The sequence below is a fragment of the Schistocerca americana genome, chromosome 9 (assembly GCF_021461395.2).
Source record: "Schistocerca americana isolate TAMUIC-IGC-003095 chromosome 9, iqSchAmer2.1, whole genome shotgun sequence".
Lineage (NCBI taxonomy): Eukaryota > Metazoa > Arthropoda > Insecta > Orthoptera > Acrididae > Schistocerca > Schistocerca americana.
The window spans coordinates 184931926-184949549 of NC_060127.1; the positions used below are offsets into that span (position 1 = coordinate 184931926).

At 41.8% G+C, this 17624-nt stretch overlaps 1 protein-coding gene across 1 annotated transcript in view; it reads right to left on the reverse strand.

Moving 5' to 3' along the window:
- The window catches only part of LOC124550803 (basic proline-rich protein-like), a 131354-nt gene that overhangs the window by 34402 nt on the left and 79328 nt on the right, over positions 1–17624 (reverse strand). The window contains exons 4-6 of the mRNA XM_047125529.1: positions 15990–16361; positions 4301–4767; positions 1676–2107 (exon numbers count right to left, since the gene is read on the reverse strand). Coding sequence (XP_046981485.1) covers positions 1676–2107; positions 4301–4767; positions 15990–16361 — 1271 coding nt within the window. The remainder of the gene's footprint in view (positions 1–1675; positions 2108–4300; positions 4768–15989; positions 16362–17624) is intronic.

Below are 17624 nucleotides of genomic sequence, written 5' to 3' on the forward strand. Positions count from 1 at the left end.
AGAGTAGGCAAGCCTCTGACCTTCACATTCTGTAATAACACTTGGGTGTCCAAACCCTTGCTGTATACCTGCTGTCTCACTGTCCCACAACAACTTTCTATAGATGCGCTTGAACAGCCAACCTGTTTTGCCTTTCTCCAACATGCACTGTCACAGGCATTGTGTGATAAAAATTTCCTCTCTGTCTATGTCACTTAGGTAAGTGGACTTCCCTAATTACAGCACACATCATCACTAGAATGATTCCTCAAGCATCTCTGTTCTGCTTCTATACTGTCCTTGCTGGTCACATACTTGCAGTGCCACCAGGCGGCATTCAAATTTATGGTGGGCAGTGGTCATGTTTTGGATCATCAAGTGACTGTGCTTTTTACATAAGAAAATAGTGTATCTCATTGCCGTTGGTTAAAGAGAAGTAAGCTGCACTACACTGTAGCTTACGTCATTTGATTCATGTATATATAATAAAATAAATAAATAAATAAATAAATAAATAAAGCAAAATTCATGAAAACAAGAAAAATCTGCTGATGAAAATGACTGATTGAGAAGTTTGAAAGCTAAGGGAAAAAAGTGACAGAACTAACCAATAGCCTTGTCTTCCTCAACTTTAAGGTTAGGCTACACAACCTGAGTGAAGAAAAGACTGCACTAATATCAATAACAGGATGGCAACTGTTTCATCATAAGATTTTACTGACATTTACAGGTTTTTCCAGGTTGATGTTTCAGACTTCCCTAAGCCACTGTTTACTGTATGTGGGAGCAAGTTTCACATCAACGATTTTCAGGAGTACAAGAAATATTCTTTAAGTAACTTCATCACTTATTAGTTATGCATATTAAAAACAAGATATATATGAAATGGATGATATTTTTTTTCAAAAAATACTATTAAGTATTAATATTTTGTCACACAGTTACTGCATATACATTTAAATTTTTTTGTTATAAAGCTTCATTTACATGGAGGAAACTCGCACAAGACATACTGTTTGCATGATTTTATAATTCAGCCTTGAGCCTGCTCTAAAGTCAATAAAAAGTGTAAGCATGATGTCACAATGTATGACAGTGCTAGACAGACAGCAAAGTACTACTTTGTATTGAAATTAGTTAAACAGAATTGAAGACTGATTATTCAGTGCTGATCTACTACAAACATATCTGTGCAAATATGCATCCATATCAGTATGTTTTAATAATAAAAGAAATAAAATAAAATAAAGGCCACTATTAATTTGCGTGAATGACAAATTCACCCCTAAGACAGAAATTCTCCAGTGTGTGTTACACTCTGTTCCATTCACAATCATACAATGGGAGAAAGACATGGAACCCAACAACCCACTGACAATAATGACAATGAGAAAGTGAAGACGGAGCACTGAAGAATACAGCAATTATTAAAACAATTCAATGCAGTTCTTCACTTTTCCAACTCCACAATCGACTACTTCAGGAAGCAGAGTCTAAGACAGATTTCCAAAAAAAAATGAATCAGTACATTCAGACCAACAGTTCCTGCCAGAGACTCTAGGAATTCCCTGGTTTTTCCAGTAAGTTCAATTACCTAGATAATTCTCGATTCTTTAGGTTCTCCAGGCAACGTTGCCAGCCTGAATAAGCATACTGGTTTCTAGTATTTATCAAGGTAGGATGCAGAAGTACTTACAGTGAGGAAGACTTTGGCCTCAAAGGATGCACCTTCCCAAGACCAACCGTTGGACCACCTCGGACCCAAGGACTTGCGCGGACCGGACAACACCCTCGACTGGCGTCGGGCGGGAACTGAGGGGGCAGTACCGGCCTGCCCCGTGGGGGTGGCAGGAGGGGGGCTGCGGCGCCCGTTGGAGGAGCGCCGTCGTCTCCGTTCCGCGGCAGCGTTCACCACCGAAGCGGAGGGTGCGGTCCTAGGCGGAGGCGGAGCCGTGCGCCGCACCTTGCGCCCCGCTGTGGGAGCAGCTGCTGGAGCGGGGTTGGCTGCAGGTGCGGGGGAGGGCCCCGAACCATTGGCCTGCAACTGCTTGGCTGGGGCCTCCACCGGGGGCAGCCGGTTATTGTTAATGCAGACACCTGGCTGCAGTTTCTTCCTATGTGGGTATACCTGTTCAACAAATGAAAGCTCAGGTTACTAACTTCTAACACACACACACACACACACACACACACACACACACACACACACACACACACACACACGAGAACCCAGCATTAAAATACCTTGCAGAAGTGGAATTCACTGCCTAACTTCCTCCTGCTCTCCATCTCCCATCTTTTTCCACTTCCCTCAACTTTTTCTTTTTCTACCACAATGAGGCAGTGAAATAACTTCAGATTTCAAGAAGACTACAAAAATTACAATTACAAAGATGACATGTGCTGGCAAATGTGAAGACTATCAAACCATCAGTTTAACAAGTCATGGGTGCAAAGTATTGCTACAAATTATTCACAAAAAAAATGGAAACACACAGAAGAACTGACATCAGGGGGTCAGTTAGGGAAATTTAGAAACATGCAAGGCAACACTGGTGCTACACTTATCTTAAAAGATTGGCTAGATAAAGAAACACCTACACCAATGAAAAAAAAAGAGAGAGAGAGGAAAAAATCGCTGCACCAAGAAGGAGCTGTGCAACATAAATGAAAGTTGGTATGCATGTTTTTACATCTGAAAGATGATGTCTATTCAAATACTCCACCAGTAGCATAAGAGTGGCAATAGTAGTGCCACTCTGAGGATACACATCAGGTTTGCTTTAAATACACACTATTAGCTACCTTCGAGATTGCATGTGGTGAACTGATGTTAGTCACAAATGCCTTGAAGGTGACAAAGACGCCATTATCAACAACTCGCAGAGTTTGAATGAGGTTGTGTAACAGGGCTACACAAAGCCGGATGTTCCATCTGCAATATTGCGGAAAAACTAGCAGGAATGAAGCCACTGTACACGAATACTGGTAGCAGTGGTCAGGAGAATGTAGAATTGCAAGGAAACTCTGCTCCAGACAGCCACATGGCACTACCAAGAAGAAAGACAGTAAGTTTGGCATATGACTCTGGCATACTGTACTACACCTCCAGTAGCAATTTGAGCAGCAGTTGGCACCACAGTAACACAAAAAAACTGTGACAAAACAAATCATTTACTTCAAGGACAGCTTTGAGCTTGGCAGCCTGTAGTGTGCATTTAACTGATCCCAAACCATTGCCAGTTGCAACCTAAGTGGTGTCAAGCAAGAGCTTACTAGAGGGCAGGGTGGATGTCGTGTTTTCGGATAAAACCAGTTCTGCTTTGGTGCCAATGATGGCTGTGTGTTGGTTAGGAGGAGGCCAGGTGAGTGCCTACAACCAACCTGTCCGTGTGCTAGACATATTGGACCAACATATGGAGTTACGGTTTGTGGTGCGATTTCATATGAAAACTGGAGCAGTCTCACAGTTATCCCACACACTTGAGTGGAAATCTGTATGTGAAGCTGGTAATTCAACCTGTTGTGATGCCATTCACGAACAACATTCCAGCGTGTGTTTTCCAACAGGATAATGCTCACCACACTGCTGTTGTAATCCAATGTGCTCTACACAGTGTCGAAATGTTGCAAGGATCACATCAAAAAAATCAGGTTTTTCAGGCTGATTCTACAAATAATACAATTCAACAAATTTGTCTCACTTTCTTTAAAATCATGGGGAGATCACTCTCTTTGTGATCATGACAGAGAAAATATCTGAATCCGAACTGCTGCTACAGACGTAGAAAGCACATACTGTAGAATAGTTTAATTTCAGCATCTGTATATTAAAAAAAAAGGGGGGGGGGTTGGTATGGAGGAGTGGGCTATGTTGGCTAGGCACATTTTAAAGTGAATGCAGTGCTTTCATTGATAAAACTTTAAGATCTAAATATGGTAATCGAAACTCCTGATAGAATGTATAAGGGGCATAACTGTAATATATCCGACAAATAATCAAGGATGTTGAGTCCAAGTGCTATTGTGAGATAAAGAGGCTTCAGAGAGGAAATTGTGGCAGGCCACATCAAACCAGTAGTCAGAATGCTGAAGGAGAGAAAGAAAAAAAATGCAAGAAAGAATAAAGGCAGCAAATGTACAAAAAAACCTTTACTCATTCCACATAAATAAAATTCCTCCTTCCTGATGAGACATAACAAACACCATAATGAGTGAATGCGAACACAGAATAATGAGAGTCCAGGGGCGGTGTGAGAGCATACACTTAACTCCCGAGTTGTTTTCGGGCTGAGCACTTTGTACATGAGCCAGAACTCACCTTTGCTTGAGAGCGATTCACTTTTGCCAGTTTGCGCTGTTGCTGCTGCTGTTCTTCTTGCTGCTGCAGCTGCTCTTGTTGTTGCTGCTGTTGCTCTTGCTGCTGCTGCTCGGTCGGCACTTCATCTGTGCCCTTGCGCTTGCCAGCTTTGGGGGGCATAACAGTGGGCACCGGGTCCGCCCGCACCGCTTCTGCCGGTGCGGGTGCGGCGGCCTCGGTCGCTGCGGGGCCTTCCGCTGCCGGCGGCGGAGACTTTTCGGCTGCCTCAGCAGCAGTGCACGAGTTGGTGCGCGCCTTCTTGGGTGCCGGAGCGGCAGTGGGTGCCTCGGTGTGTGCCGCGGAGGGCCGTCGCTTTCGGACTGCCGACGGCGTCACAGTTGCTGCCGCCGCGGGCTCGCATTTCACCTCTGTCTTGGTTTCGGGGGCAGTAACAGTGCCCGAGGTGATTGTAGCTTCTCCAGCAGCCCCTACAAAATTTATAGCCTAGATTGTAAAGCCATAGCTCTATTCATGTATGCTCTCTGAACGACACAAACTTTCATATGTCACACTTTCTACATCCTTAGATCGTAGCCCACTAAATTAATCACCTAATGCTTGCAACATTACTCGGATTCCCGCAACAACAAGAATCAAACAAGTTGTAAGTGGGAAATCTGGGTTCAGGTCCCTGTCCAAAACAGATTTTTGTGTGTCCCTGTTGGGTAGCAGAATTGTAGCTAATATAGCTGATATCAAGAAATTCACAGTCAGCAAATTAATTTCGAAGTACAGGAGCATTTCCCAATACCATAACCTATTTTGAACAGTTACGCCCCCCCCCCCCCCCCTATGAAGTTTTGTTAGGCAAATGACTCATCTGCAAAATATAGCTGGTGAGTGCTGTAAGCTGTGGTTACTTTGGCCCTTTCCTGGTAACTTTGGCTCACTGGCCAAAAAAATTTTTAATTTGTTCTTATGTTAAAATTACATCATAAGCATGGAGTAAACAAGGCAGCATACATTCTCAGTGTGTGAATAATAATCTAGAAGCCTGAGAGTTCCATAAAGTAATATTGTGTTGGCAACACTGAACTCAATGTTGATCATAAATATTGTAACAACTATTACAACCCAGTAGCTTCTGCCTGGAGGGCTCACATCAGTTAAGCCAAAATTATAGGGAGTGTAATTATATGGAGTGTAATTTTGCATTCTGTCAGTGAAACTTTCATTTATGTCAACTTCTATTTAGGTACTTCATTTAACACTTCTTTAAAATTATGCATATTTTTGCAAAATATGGGCTTACCTTAGACTGGGTCAAAATAACCCCAAAATGAGGATGAAGTGGTGCTAAAATCTGATGGTGATTCTGAAAATTTCTGCCATGTGCAAGATGATGCCCAACACCACAAAACGTTGAAAGATAAACCAGCAGCTGGGCAAAATGCTACAGTTTTATATGACACAGGAGAATATTCCAGATCTGGAGGAGGAGGAGAAGATCAGAGTTCAACATCTCGCTGATGAGATGCAGCACAAGCTTGGAGTAGGAAAGGAGAGAGAAGGAAAGCGGCTGCGCCCTTTCGAAGGAACCATCCCAGAATTTACCTTCAGCGATTTAGGGAAATCGTGAAAAACCTAAATCTAGGTGGCCGGATACAGGTTTGAACCATCATCCTGCCAAATTCTGGAATTGGGACTGTGGTGAGGATGAACTGTGTGGAAAAGACAAAGTCCTACTGCAAATGGCCAGAATAAAAAGAATTATCAGTCCAGTACTACTAACAAATTAAGGATATTTGCAAGAATCAGAGTTCAGTAATTTGTGTAATAAGGCTCACATCCATACGATATATTTTCCACAAATAGTTACCACAGTGTAACACGGAACTTGAAAATTAGTTAGTCAGTTGATGAAATATAGCACACTTGCTTAAATGACTGGGTGGATCAAAGCAGACCAGTGGTCAGTTAACATTGGGCCAGTTTTTTTATGGTACCACAGTAACAGATGTGATTTTTTAAAAAGTAACTCACTTAATTGATGGTACAAGTCTTTGACAGTATTAGAAAAAATTTTTTTTGGAGTTTTATCACTGTCACTGTCCCTTGTTTTCTTGCCACATATAAAAAGGCAGGCAAAAACTGGGCCACTCTAACTCTGGTTTACAGTATTCCAAAACTGTAAGGTATTAAGGTAGAATAGATAAATCTGTTACCAAAAAGTACAAGCGATATCTTCTGAGAGCCAGGATTCCCTTTACACATTTAAAGAGAGCACAAGTCTGCACGGTAATGAAGGGGCCGGTCACCCAGGATTCCCGACTGACTGAAGAGTTACTACTGCAGAGTCCAAGGCTGACAGCGGGATTTGGATCTGCTACTGTCCCGCTATTTCTGCCTCGAACCAATGTCCAGGTAAGCCATCCTCTAGAAGAACACACTGTGATAAGTGGAAACTTGTGCCAGGCCAGTCTTTGAACCAACATTTCTTGCTTTTTGTGAGCAGTGACCTTAGAAAGCCAAGGACTGCCACTGACAACTGAACAAAGTAAGTAATCTCTTCAGTAGCTAATTGTAGACTCTATAAATGCTAACGGCCAAGTGAGGCGACACAGTGTTACAGCACTTGACCCGCATTTCAAAGAACTGGGGCGTTAGCCACCATCAGACCATCCTCACTTGGGTTATGCTGAGATGATTCCATTAAAAACAGTTGACTTCTGAATTCCTGGCCTATCCTCACCTGGTCCAGTCCTGTTTTATAGGTGCTGTCCTACACCACTACATGAGTTGGTCAAAAGAACAAATGAATAAAAATAAAGCATTTTACACTGCTGTTGCAGGGATCTTCCAATTCAAAAAAAGTAAAATAATTTCTTCTTGAGCTCAGCATTTATGAAACTGATGAATTTTTAAAAAATGGTTCAAATGGCTCTGAGCACTACGGGACTTAACATCTGAAGTAATCAATCCCCTAGAACTTAGAACTACTTAAACCTAACTAACCTAAGGACATCACACACATCCATGTCCGAGGCAGGATTCGAACCTACGACTGTAGCGGTTCCAGGCTGTAGCACCTAGAACCGCTTGGCCACTCTGGCCGGCGTTGAATTTTTAAGAGAGGCAAAGAATATGGTATGACTACACTTTATGTGATCAGTTTGTATATGCCTACTGAGCGGGGTGGCGCAGTGGTTAGACACTGGACTCGCATTCGGGAGGACGACGGTTCAATCCCGCGTCCGGCCATCCTGATTTAGGTTTTCCGTGATTTCCCTAAATCGCTCCAGGCAAATACCGGGATGGTTCCTTTCAAAGGGCACGGCCGACTTCCTTCCCGTCCTTCCCTAATCCGATGAGACCGATGACCTCGCTGTCTGGTCTCCTTCCCCAAACAACCCCCCAGTTTGTATATGCTTCTATATCTGAGTAAGTCTGTAATTGGCTAAATTTACTATGCAGTATCAATTTGTACTAGAAGGTTCTCTGTTATGTATTTGTGTGAAGGTACTATAATTATTTGTGTAATATTTTTCTTGTTTATATAATTACATGTGTAACATTTACACTGTGTAATATTGACTTTTGTAATGCTTCAAATGATCCCTGAGGTCTCTACAACTATAAAAATCAATCAGTCATGACCTGAGTTCATATGCCTGTCCAGTTTCCATTTGACAACAGCTGTGTCCGCAAACACGGTTGCAGAAGTGTGCCTTTTTACCTGAAGTAGTCCATGAATCTCCACTGCCAAAAAATATCTACTCCAAACTACATCATTATTTTGCACACACACACACACACACACACACACACACACACACACACACCACTTTTTTCTGAGCTACACCTCAGGATGTACAACTTTGAAAATGTAACACACATGACATTCTGAAGTCAAAAGGAAATAACTATGTCTTAAAAAGCTTCAGAATTTAATAATGACCTCCGTAATTTGCCATGCTGGCACGGATTATGAAATCCTACAGAAAAAAGGGCAAAAACTAGAAGAGGTCCGTAGGTTTTTGATGATCAACAGTTTGTTAAAATGAACAAGTAGCAAAAGCATACGGCTGGAAAGTTTCGCCGGCCGAAACAGAATAAATATGGGCAGCAAGAGATCTAGGGACGGCTGACATTGTGTGAATACAGCAGGTAATATCAATGACAAGGAAAAATGCAAGTTTAGATCAAGGCACTGCAACGATAAGAGGCTGTGACGTCAAGGCAGACGCGGGAAATTCAGACCTCCGGCTCGGGTAGAAGCGAAGAACGTCGATTCAAAGTGTTAACTGTTTATGAAAAGAGAACTAAATAGAATTAAGACGCTTAATATGCTGAGAAATGCGTGCAATGTTGCAGTAAATAATAGGCTAGATACTTAAGAAAGGCCTGCTGGCGATAGCTGGTCTAGAGACAAAGACAAAAAAAAAAAAAAACTTTGGCAAAGTACAGCCTTATTTCAAATTCCAAACAACGGTATTTCTGTGGAGGCACCGAAACCGGATGAAAGTGTCATGAAACATTCTTCGGATGCTCTTTATGCGTTACAAAACACTGGCACAACCTCACACAATCACACTACAGGTTCTTCAAGCCAGAAACAATATGGTCGTCCCTTACACGAGTCTGACGCCCAAGGTCATCCAAACACAGTAAAATATCACACATTTCGCCTTCGCGAATTGCGCATTTAGTTACAAAATAAATTTACGGTGTACTTATTCTAAGAGTTACGCCTGCCAAGTGTAGAGCTCATACTGTACCATTTCCGAAGATGATTCTCATGATGGGAGAACGCTTCAATGATCTGATACGGGCGAACTCCAGCGGCGAAATGGTTTCCCGTGACAGTGCGGCTGACGTCATCGTGATATCCCCGTGCTAGTTTGCCAAGCCAGGACAAATCCTTGGGCGCGCAGTGTTTTAGCCTATAGAGCGCTCGAACACTAATACGGTGTTGCCACTTTGAGAGTCGAACAGACCTTTCTCGCGAACCTTTCCAGTATGGGGTGCGATTGTAATACTACAAAGAAAGTAGTTCCCCCTCCTTTGTAGCCCTCTTTCATTGTTATTTCGATCAAGACAATGTTTTCACGTCGATAGCAGTTGGTGGTGTTTTCCAAAAAGGCAATACATTTTATTTTTCTGTGAAAAATGTGAGACGCCGTATCGAATGTTGTTATCAGATCGTATTTATGACACAGTATCCTTAAAATATGTACATTGCAGCACTATTACTCTATAACTCATGTAACTGTCGTTGATGCTGGTAAAATTGTCTATTACACGGTACGTAACTGCGTACAGCGATGAAACGGAAACTTAATAAAAATCTCTTCGAAAGTGCTTTCGAGATTCTCATCTGAAAGTCGGAAATATGTTGAACTATAACACGACTAGAAAAACAAGGAGAATCTAATCTTCAAACCCACATTGGTTTTATGGACTTTTGAGTAAACCTTCGATCGAGTAGATCGAAATACATCTTCATTAAAGTCTGCCCACCGTGCCTCCCAGGAGTAAACAAAAGCTTTTATCGTGAAAAAAGAGTTTAAAATACAGGAGAGTAAATGACACTTGAGATAAAAATCAAAAAACGGGTGACATTATGTTCTCTTTCAAGGGCTCTTTTTAACATTTCCACTTACGATGTTCTTGAAAACCAGAAATCAGCGACTTATTCAGGAATTAAATTAGATAAACAAGCTAATTTATATGCACTATTATGTTCAGATGATAAAGTAAAAATAAAAGTGAAGACGATTTCCAGTTAGCAGTACATCGGCTAAACCAAATATCCACAAAATACAATCTTAAAATCTCATTAGATGCTACGAAAGTTATGGCATTTCATCATAAAATATCCAATACGGTCGAAAATAGTAATTAACTACGAAGTAAATGAACAGTTGTCACATTTTAAACATTGTAATTATGATAACGATACACACGAAAAGTTCCACAATTTTCGAGCAATATGAGGAACTATAAACAAACCGGTTAACTACAGGATGCGAAAACATACAGATATAAAACTTCATGAAATTATAGCAATATCACAACTGATGTATGCAAGCGAGAGATTGATAAATAAAAAGGATGATGAACGAACTACAAACAGCAGAGATGAGATCTTTCAGTAAAGTGGCTGGCTGCACAAGAAAATACTCAATTAAAAGGGAAACCGGTCATAATAAGTTCAATGTGCATGCTACTAATCAGAATTAGCTAAATACAAATATAGATAGAAACAGACGGTGAAGTACATGAGAGACGAATGACTGAAAAATATTATATATAGTAAACCTGGAGGAATATTCAGGGAATTGCCAGGAACGATCATTCCAAGCAAAAAAGTCTAGTAAACAGAGGCTCTAAAATTCATACGTTATGAGTTATGAGCACTTGTTTTCTTCGCTACTCTGAAACAAATATCTTCTACTGAACATGAGTAAGTGCTCAAAATTCATAAGGTATGAATCTTCGAGAGCACATGTTTACAAGAATTTTTTGTTTGGAGTGATCGTTCCTCTCATTCCTGTCATATCCCTGAATATTGCTCCAGGGACACAATATATAATATGATTCAGTCATTCGTGCCTCATCCATTCCACATGCTGCTTCTATCTGTATTTGTATTTAGCTAATTTTTCATTAGCATCAAGTACATTGAACTTATGATGAACGGTTTCCCTTTTAACTGAATATCCTTTTGTGTAGCCAGTTACTCTCCTGAAAGATATCATCTCTGCCACTTTTATTTTGTTCTCATCTTCATTTCTATTTATCTAATTTATCTATCTTTCGCCTTCTTCCTTGGAATCATCGTTCTTGTTATATCCATGAATGTTGACTGTTCCTCCATGTGTGTGTGTGTGTGTGTGTGTGTGTGTGTGTGTGTGTGTGTGAGAGAGAGAGAGAGAGAGAGAGAGAGAGGTGAGAGAGAGAGAGAGGTGAGAGAGAGAGAGAGAGAGAGACAGAGAGAGAGAGACAGAAATGAAATACTGGGAGTGAAAGGCTATTTATAACTTTTATAGAAACCATACTGAAGTTGTAAGGACATGAAAGGGAAGCAGTGGCTGAAAAGGGAGCGAGCGAGATTGGGTCGTAGCGTATCCCTGATGTTATTCAATCCTACACTGAGCAAGCAGTAAAGGAAAAAATAAAAGCTGCGATGCTTGCACATGAATCTGTAATTTTGTCAGAGACCGCAAAGAACTTGAAAGAGTAGTTGACTGGAATGGACAGTGTCCTGAAAAAGAGGTTATAAGACCAATATCATCGAAGTAAAATGAAGTAATGGAATGTAGCCGAACTAAATGAGGTGATGCTGAAGAAATTAGACACTAAAAATAGTAGAGTTCTACTATTTACCCGGCGAAACTGTGAAGACGACCGGAGTATAGAATATAAACTGCACACTAGCAAAAAACACGTTTCTGAAATCGGAAATATAACATCGAATTCACATTTGTGTGTTAAGGAACCTGTTCTGAAGGAATCGGTCTTGTGCGTGCACTCCAGTACGGATGTGAAACGTGGAAATCAGCATTTCAGACAAGAAGAGCACAGAAGCTTTGGAAATGATGGTTATATGTGAAGATCACGTAGCTAATGAGGTATAGCTGATTAGAACTGGGGAGAAAGAGCTTTATGGCATAATTTAGCTAAATAGAAGTGTTTAGTTGATAGGACTCATACTGAGGCACCAACGAATAATCAGTTTCGTAATGATGGGGAAATGTGCGGGTAAGAATTGAAGAGGGACACTACGAAATGAATACAGTAAGCAGATGCAGAAGGACGTTGGCTGCTGTAGCTATTCGGAGGTGAAGAGGCTTGCACTGGACAGAGTAGTTTGGAGAGCTGCACAAAAACAATTTTCGCACTGAAGATCACACCAAACAAACAAATTCCATGAGCCAAATTATGTTGCTTGTTTGCTGTTGCGGTCTTCAGTCCGAAAGACTGGTTTGACGTACCTCTCCGTTCTACTCCATCCTGTGGATGCCTTTTCATATCAGATTCACTACTGCAACCTACATCCTTTAAATCTGCTTACTGTATTCATCTCTTGTTCCACCTCTACGACTTTTACCTCGCACACTTCCCTCCAATACTAAATTGGTGATCCCTTGATGTCTGAGAATGTATCCCATCAACCGATCGCTTCTTCTAGCCAGATTGTGCTACAAATTTGTTTTCTCCCCCAATTCTATGCAGTACCGGCTCACTCGTTACGCAATCTAGCCACCTATGTAAGAATAACAAATACAATTCTTAACTACACCTGTTCCCCTTTGGGAACAGCAACTCGGCTAAGGACTCGGAAGCACACATTAATCTTTTTCGTACACTTGGTTACTACTATAAAAAATTCTTTAAAAATAAACAAACAGTGTTCGCACAGTCTACGATTACTGAAACAGATTTCTTACTTTATTTGAGAAAAAGTTCTAGAAATGTTGGTCCTTTTATTGAATCCTGAGCACAGTGATGGGCCCTTTCGTTCAGATGGACTGTTGTGTTCTTACGTTACTTCTCTGAACACTTTAACTGTCCCGTTCGTAGGCTACTTCTTCGAACATTATTACAATACCCCTGGTCACCGCATTTCTCTCAGCTACAGAAACAAAGAGGGTGGTTATAGTGTTTCGAATGCTTGAGGTATATCAAGTTAACAACGACGACATGCTACTGCGAATTCATTGTCACTCATTTCCTTGCACTGTTAATCGTGCCGTCAGTACGTTAGCCACCAATTAAGAATTTAGACGCATCGTGCAGGATCCCGTAATTATGTAATCTATCTAGATATAACGACACAGTATTGTTGGAACACTACCTCTGACCTCTTCTTTCTTAACAAACAGGAGATTAGTTCTTTTGGGACGCCAGGTAATTTTCCGTTTTAGTGGCATCCGCTCCGCTACACAAGTCACGGAGCGGGAATGATTATACAATATTTCCATCACAACCTGGAAAATTTTCTCTCCAGATTATACGAATAACTTCTTAAAGCTCACTTTCAGAGTGTTAAACGGTTTGATCTTTATCAGCATCTCCAGTGTCCTGAAACGTTGAAGCAAAATGTGGTAGCAATTTAACAATACGATAGATGACGAACTTGTGGATAGAAAACTTCCTGCGCCATGTACCACAAATTCTTCATTCTTTTCATATCTGGCAGATAAAACGGCTAAGCTATTCTTTAACCGCCGCCCGCCAGAACATCTATTTCTACGGAACACAGTCTGCACTAAAGAGATGAAATGATCTTCAAACAGTCTTCCACTGCTTCTCTCCCCAGTTGGTCTGTGTAGTAAATTGAGTTCTGTCCAACTGATACGATACCACCTCACAGATAAATAAATCGAACATCCACCATCCTGCGTAGCGTGTTTTTGGAAACCACAGTTCACTCCTCACATGACCTACAATGTGATAGAAACCAGTCAACTAGAAATGATATGCAGTAGAACAAACGTGAACAATTTATTTTTCAGTACATCAAAAGGGACGCTGCGTCTTAAGTCAATCTTCTGTTAACAGCCGCAGAAAGGTGTATTTTTTTGTTTTATTACAATGTGAAAGGTTCGGAGAACCTATTAGATTTCTATTGAGGAAAGAACAAAGGAAGAACGTCAGCTGAACAACGATGGCGGGGGAAACTGATGGTTGCTATGCGAGAGGAAACATTCAGACACTAATTTTAATCGCTTTTAACAAATTACGAAAAATTTAAACCTGGAGGACCAGACTGGAAAGCGAACTCAAAATTTTCACAATGTCAACATAGTATGAGCTTTGACAAATTTTATACTCTCCAGCTTCTGGCGAGAGTTCACAAAATAGAAGTAACTTATTGAGTTTAAAAGTAGAATGCATATGATCATTATTTTGTGTATAAACTGATGAGACACAATGTAATGTTCCTAAACAGGCGAAAACATCCACTACTGTTTGGCTACAACAGTAACGATTGATCGCTAGAGTCAGGAAACAATCAAATATAATAAATTAACCTCTGAGAGTGATTTAACCCTTTGAATAAGAAAAATATGAAAAATACATACTTTCAAAATTTTTCACATAAAAGCTATACTATCGTAGTAAGTAACGAATACAAAAGGAAACATGCAAAAAGTAAACAATAAATTGTTTTAAGATGGTGGTTCCACTTTCTAATAAATTGTAAAATTTTTTACAAAATTAATCTTTGTTGTCATAGTAAGGAATGAACATAAGAAGAAACACTTGGGCGTTTTCAACCAACAGTCATTTCATGTGATACATTTGAAAGTAAATTCGCACTTTTCCTTGACAAAATGCTACATTTCCATAAACTGAGAGCCTAATGCAAATTACAATCACAAATAACGAGCAAAAATGGGTTAAATATTTAAGAAATTTTATATCAAAACTAGAAACTGGCCCAGTGGTTTGATTTAGATAATACTCGCGCAAGCAGTAGTAGAAACTCAAATTTATGTAGCAATAACTTAGATACGCTTACTTTCAATGTCAACGACCTCCTCAATATGGCCACTATACATAAAATCCACATGTCAGGATTTCCTACATTCATTCGGCACAATCTCCACACCAACTGTTGCTTTGAAAACTGTAAGTGACTGCTATAATCCAGTTCATTCATGTAAGTGCCTCAGTGTAGCACTAGAAGTAATATAGATGATTTCATGGGAAAGAGACCGGTACTTCAAAATAATAACTCAAACAGTTAAATCAGAAGGAGTGAGAAAGAGGGAAGAGGCTCTGAGATGAGGACAAAAAGAGTGTGAGGATGAACAGAAAGGGTGAGGACGAGAGGAAAGAGTGTGACGATGAGGGGAAAATGGGCAAAAATGAGGGAAAAAGTGAACATATGTTAAGTAAGGGTGAGAAACAAGATGGCGAGGACGAAGGAAAGGACGGTGAGGATGAATTTGATGAGTGTCAAGAAAAATATGGTGAAGGAAAAGCAGGTGGGGATGATGGTGAATTTCGCACCTGGCTAAGATGAATAAAAATGAGGTAGGGCGATTAGACAGTGATAAAGAAAACAGAGCAGGATGATAATCATGAAAAGTAGGTGCAGCAATATGATGGAGAGTGTAAGGACGATGGTAAGTATGGGGAGGATACTGCAGAAGTGGGAAAAGAGGAGGACTAAAATAACTAAGATTTAGTTGGAAATATGACTGATGGTGATGAAAAAGAGAGCAGGATGAGGAGAATGAGGACAAGGATGAAGGGAAAGAGACTAAGAATGAGAAAGAAGATAGCAAGGACAAAGAAAATGAAGATGAGGAAGAAGAAAATGAGAGCTAGAGTAAGGTAAATGAGGATGAAGATGAACATACAAATGGCTAAGACGACAAGAAAGAAGGCAAGGAGACAGGACAATGTCAAAGAAAATGGGGCGTATTGTCGATGATGATGATGGAAGAGGGGGAGAAGAACGTAATGATGATGAAGTAGAGGCGTGATACTGGAGAAGGGGAAAAAAAGAGGAGTTGATCAGGATTTAAAATATGAGAGAAGTATGACAGATGTGCAGTAGAACCTAAAGAACAGGGATGGGGCTGTGAAGAACACCGGGTGGCCGATGAAGAATGATAAAGAGGACAACAGATGAAGTGTCACTCGGGCCAGCTCTCCTTGCTGGGTGAGAGGCGGACGGACAGCACAGTACCTGTGTGGGGCAGCGCGGCCGGCGAGCCCTCCTGGCGGGGGCGGCGCACCAGCAGCGTGGCGGCGGCGCCGTCGCGGCTGGGGCTCGGCGGGGGCGGCACCCCCACCCCCGCGCTGCCACGCGCCGGGCTGGGCGGGCAGGGAGCGGGTTCCAGCGGCAGCGGCATCGGGGGCGGCGGCGCGGGGGCGGGCGCGGGGGCCTGCGGCGGCTGCTGCTGCTGGGCCTGCTGCGGGGGCTGCGGCTGGGCCGCCGGGGGCTGGAGCTGCAGTTGTAGCTGGGGCTTGGCCGGCCCCTTACTGCTGTCACCAGTAAGAGGCCCAGTATGGACGTTTTTTGGACACGACTGCATGGGGCACGGGCAGCTCGGGTACTCTGCACAGCCCAAACCACAGTCCCCCTCGTCACGTCTCCGTACACACCTTCACTGCACTTCCTGCCACCAGTTAGCTGAGCGGTTTCTTCATCCACAGCTATCTACTTCTAGACTTGTGTATCACTTCAGCCTCCAATTCTACGGCAATTCTCCCAAGAACAGGTCGTTCTTTGATTGTGTAACCAGTACTTTCCACCAAAAGAGGCATTCGCCCTCTTGATCAAAGAGTTTCCCTTAATTATGACGACTGGAACATAACCATCCCAATCTCCCTTATTGCTACTCTCACGTCTCTGTGGCCAAAATTGTCACCAAAGCGACAAATGCCAGCTACGGCAATGGCATCTGTTCAAATTTGGCCACATGTTCCGTCAGTGGTGGTTACTAACATATCTTGTATCCAGATACTTGTCCAGTCTACATCTACATCTACATCCATATTCCGCAAGCTACCTGACGGTCTGAGGCGGAGGGTACCTTGAGTACCTCTATCGGTTCTCCCTTCTATTCCAGTCTCGTATAGTTCGTGGAAAGACGGATTGTCGATATGCCTCTGTGTGGGCTCTAATCTCTCTGATTTTATCCTCATGGTCTCTTCGCGAGATATACGTAGGAGGGAGCAATATACTGCTTGACTCCTCGGTGAATGTATGTTCTCGAAACTTCAACAAAAGCCCGTACCGAGCTACTGAGCGTCTCACCTGCAGAGTCTTCCGCTGGAGTTTATCTACCATCTCCGTAACGCTTTCGCGATTGCTAAATCATCCTGTAACGAAGCGCGCTGCTCTCCGTTAGATCTTCTCTATCTCTTCTATCAACCCTATCTGGTACGGATCCCACACTGCTGAGCAGTATTCAAGCAGTGGGCGAACAAGTGTACTGTAACCTACTTCCTTTGTTTTCTGATTGCATTTCCTTAGGATTCTTCCAACGAATCTCAGTATGGCATCTGCTTTACCGACGATCAACTTTATACGATCATTCCATTTTAAATCACTCCTAATACCTACTCCCAGATAATTCACAGAATTAACTGCTTGCAGTTGCTGGCCTGCAATATTGTAGCTAGATGATAAAGGATCTTTCTTTCTATGTATTCGCAGCACATTACACTTGTCTACATTGAGATTCAATTGCCATTCACTGCACCATACGTCAATTCGCTGCAGATCCTCCTGCATTTCAGTACAATTTTCCATTGTTACAACCTCTCGATATACCACAGCATCATCCGCAAAAAGCCTCGTTGAACATCCGATGTT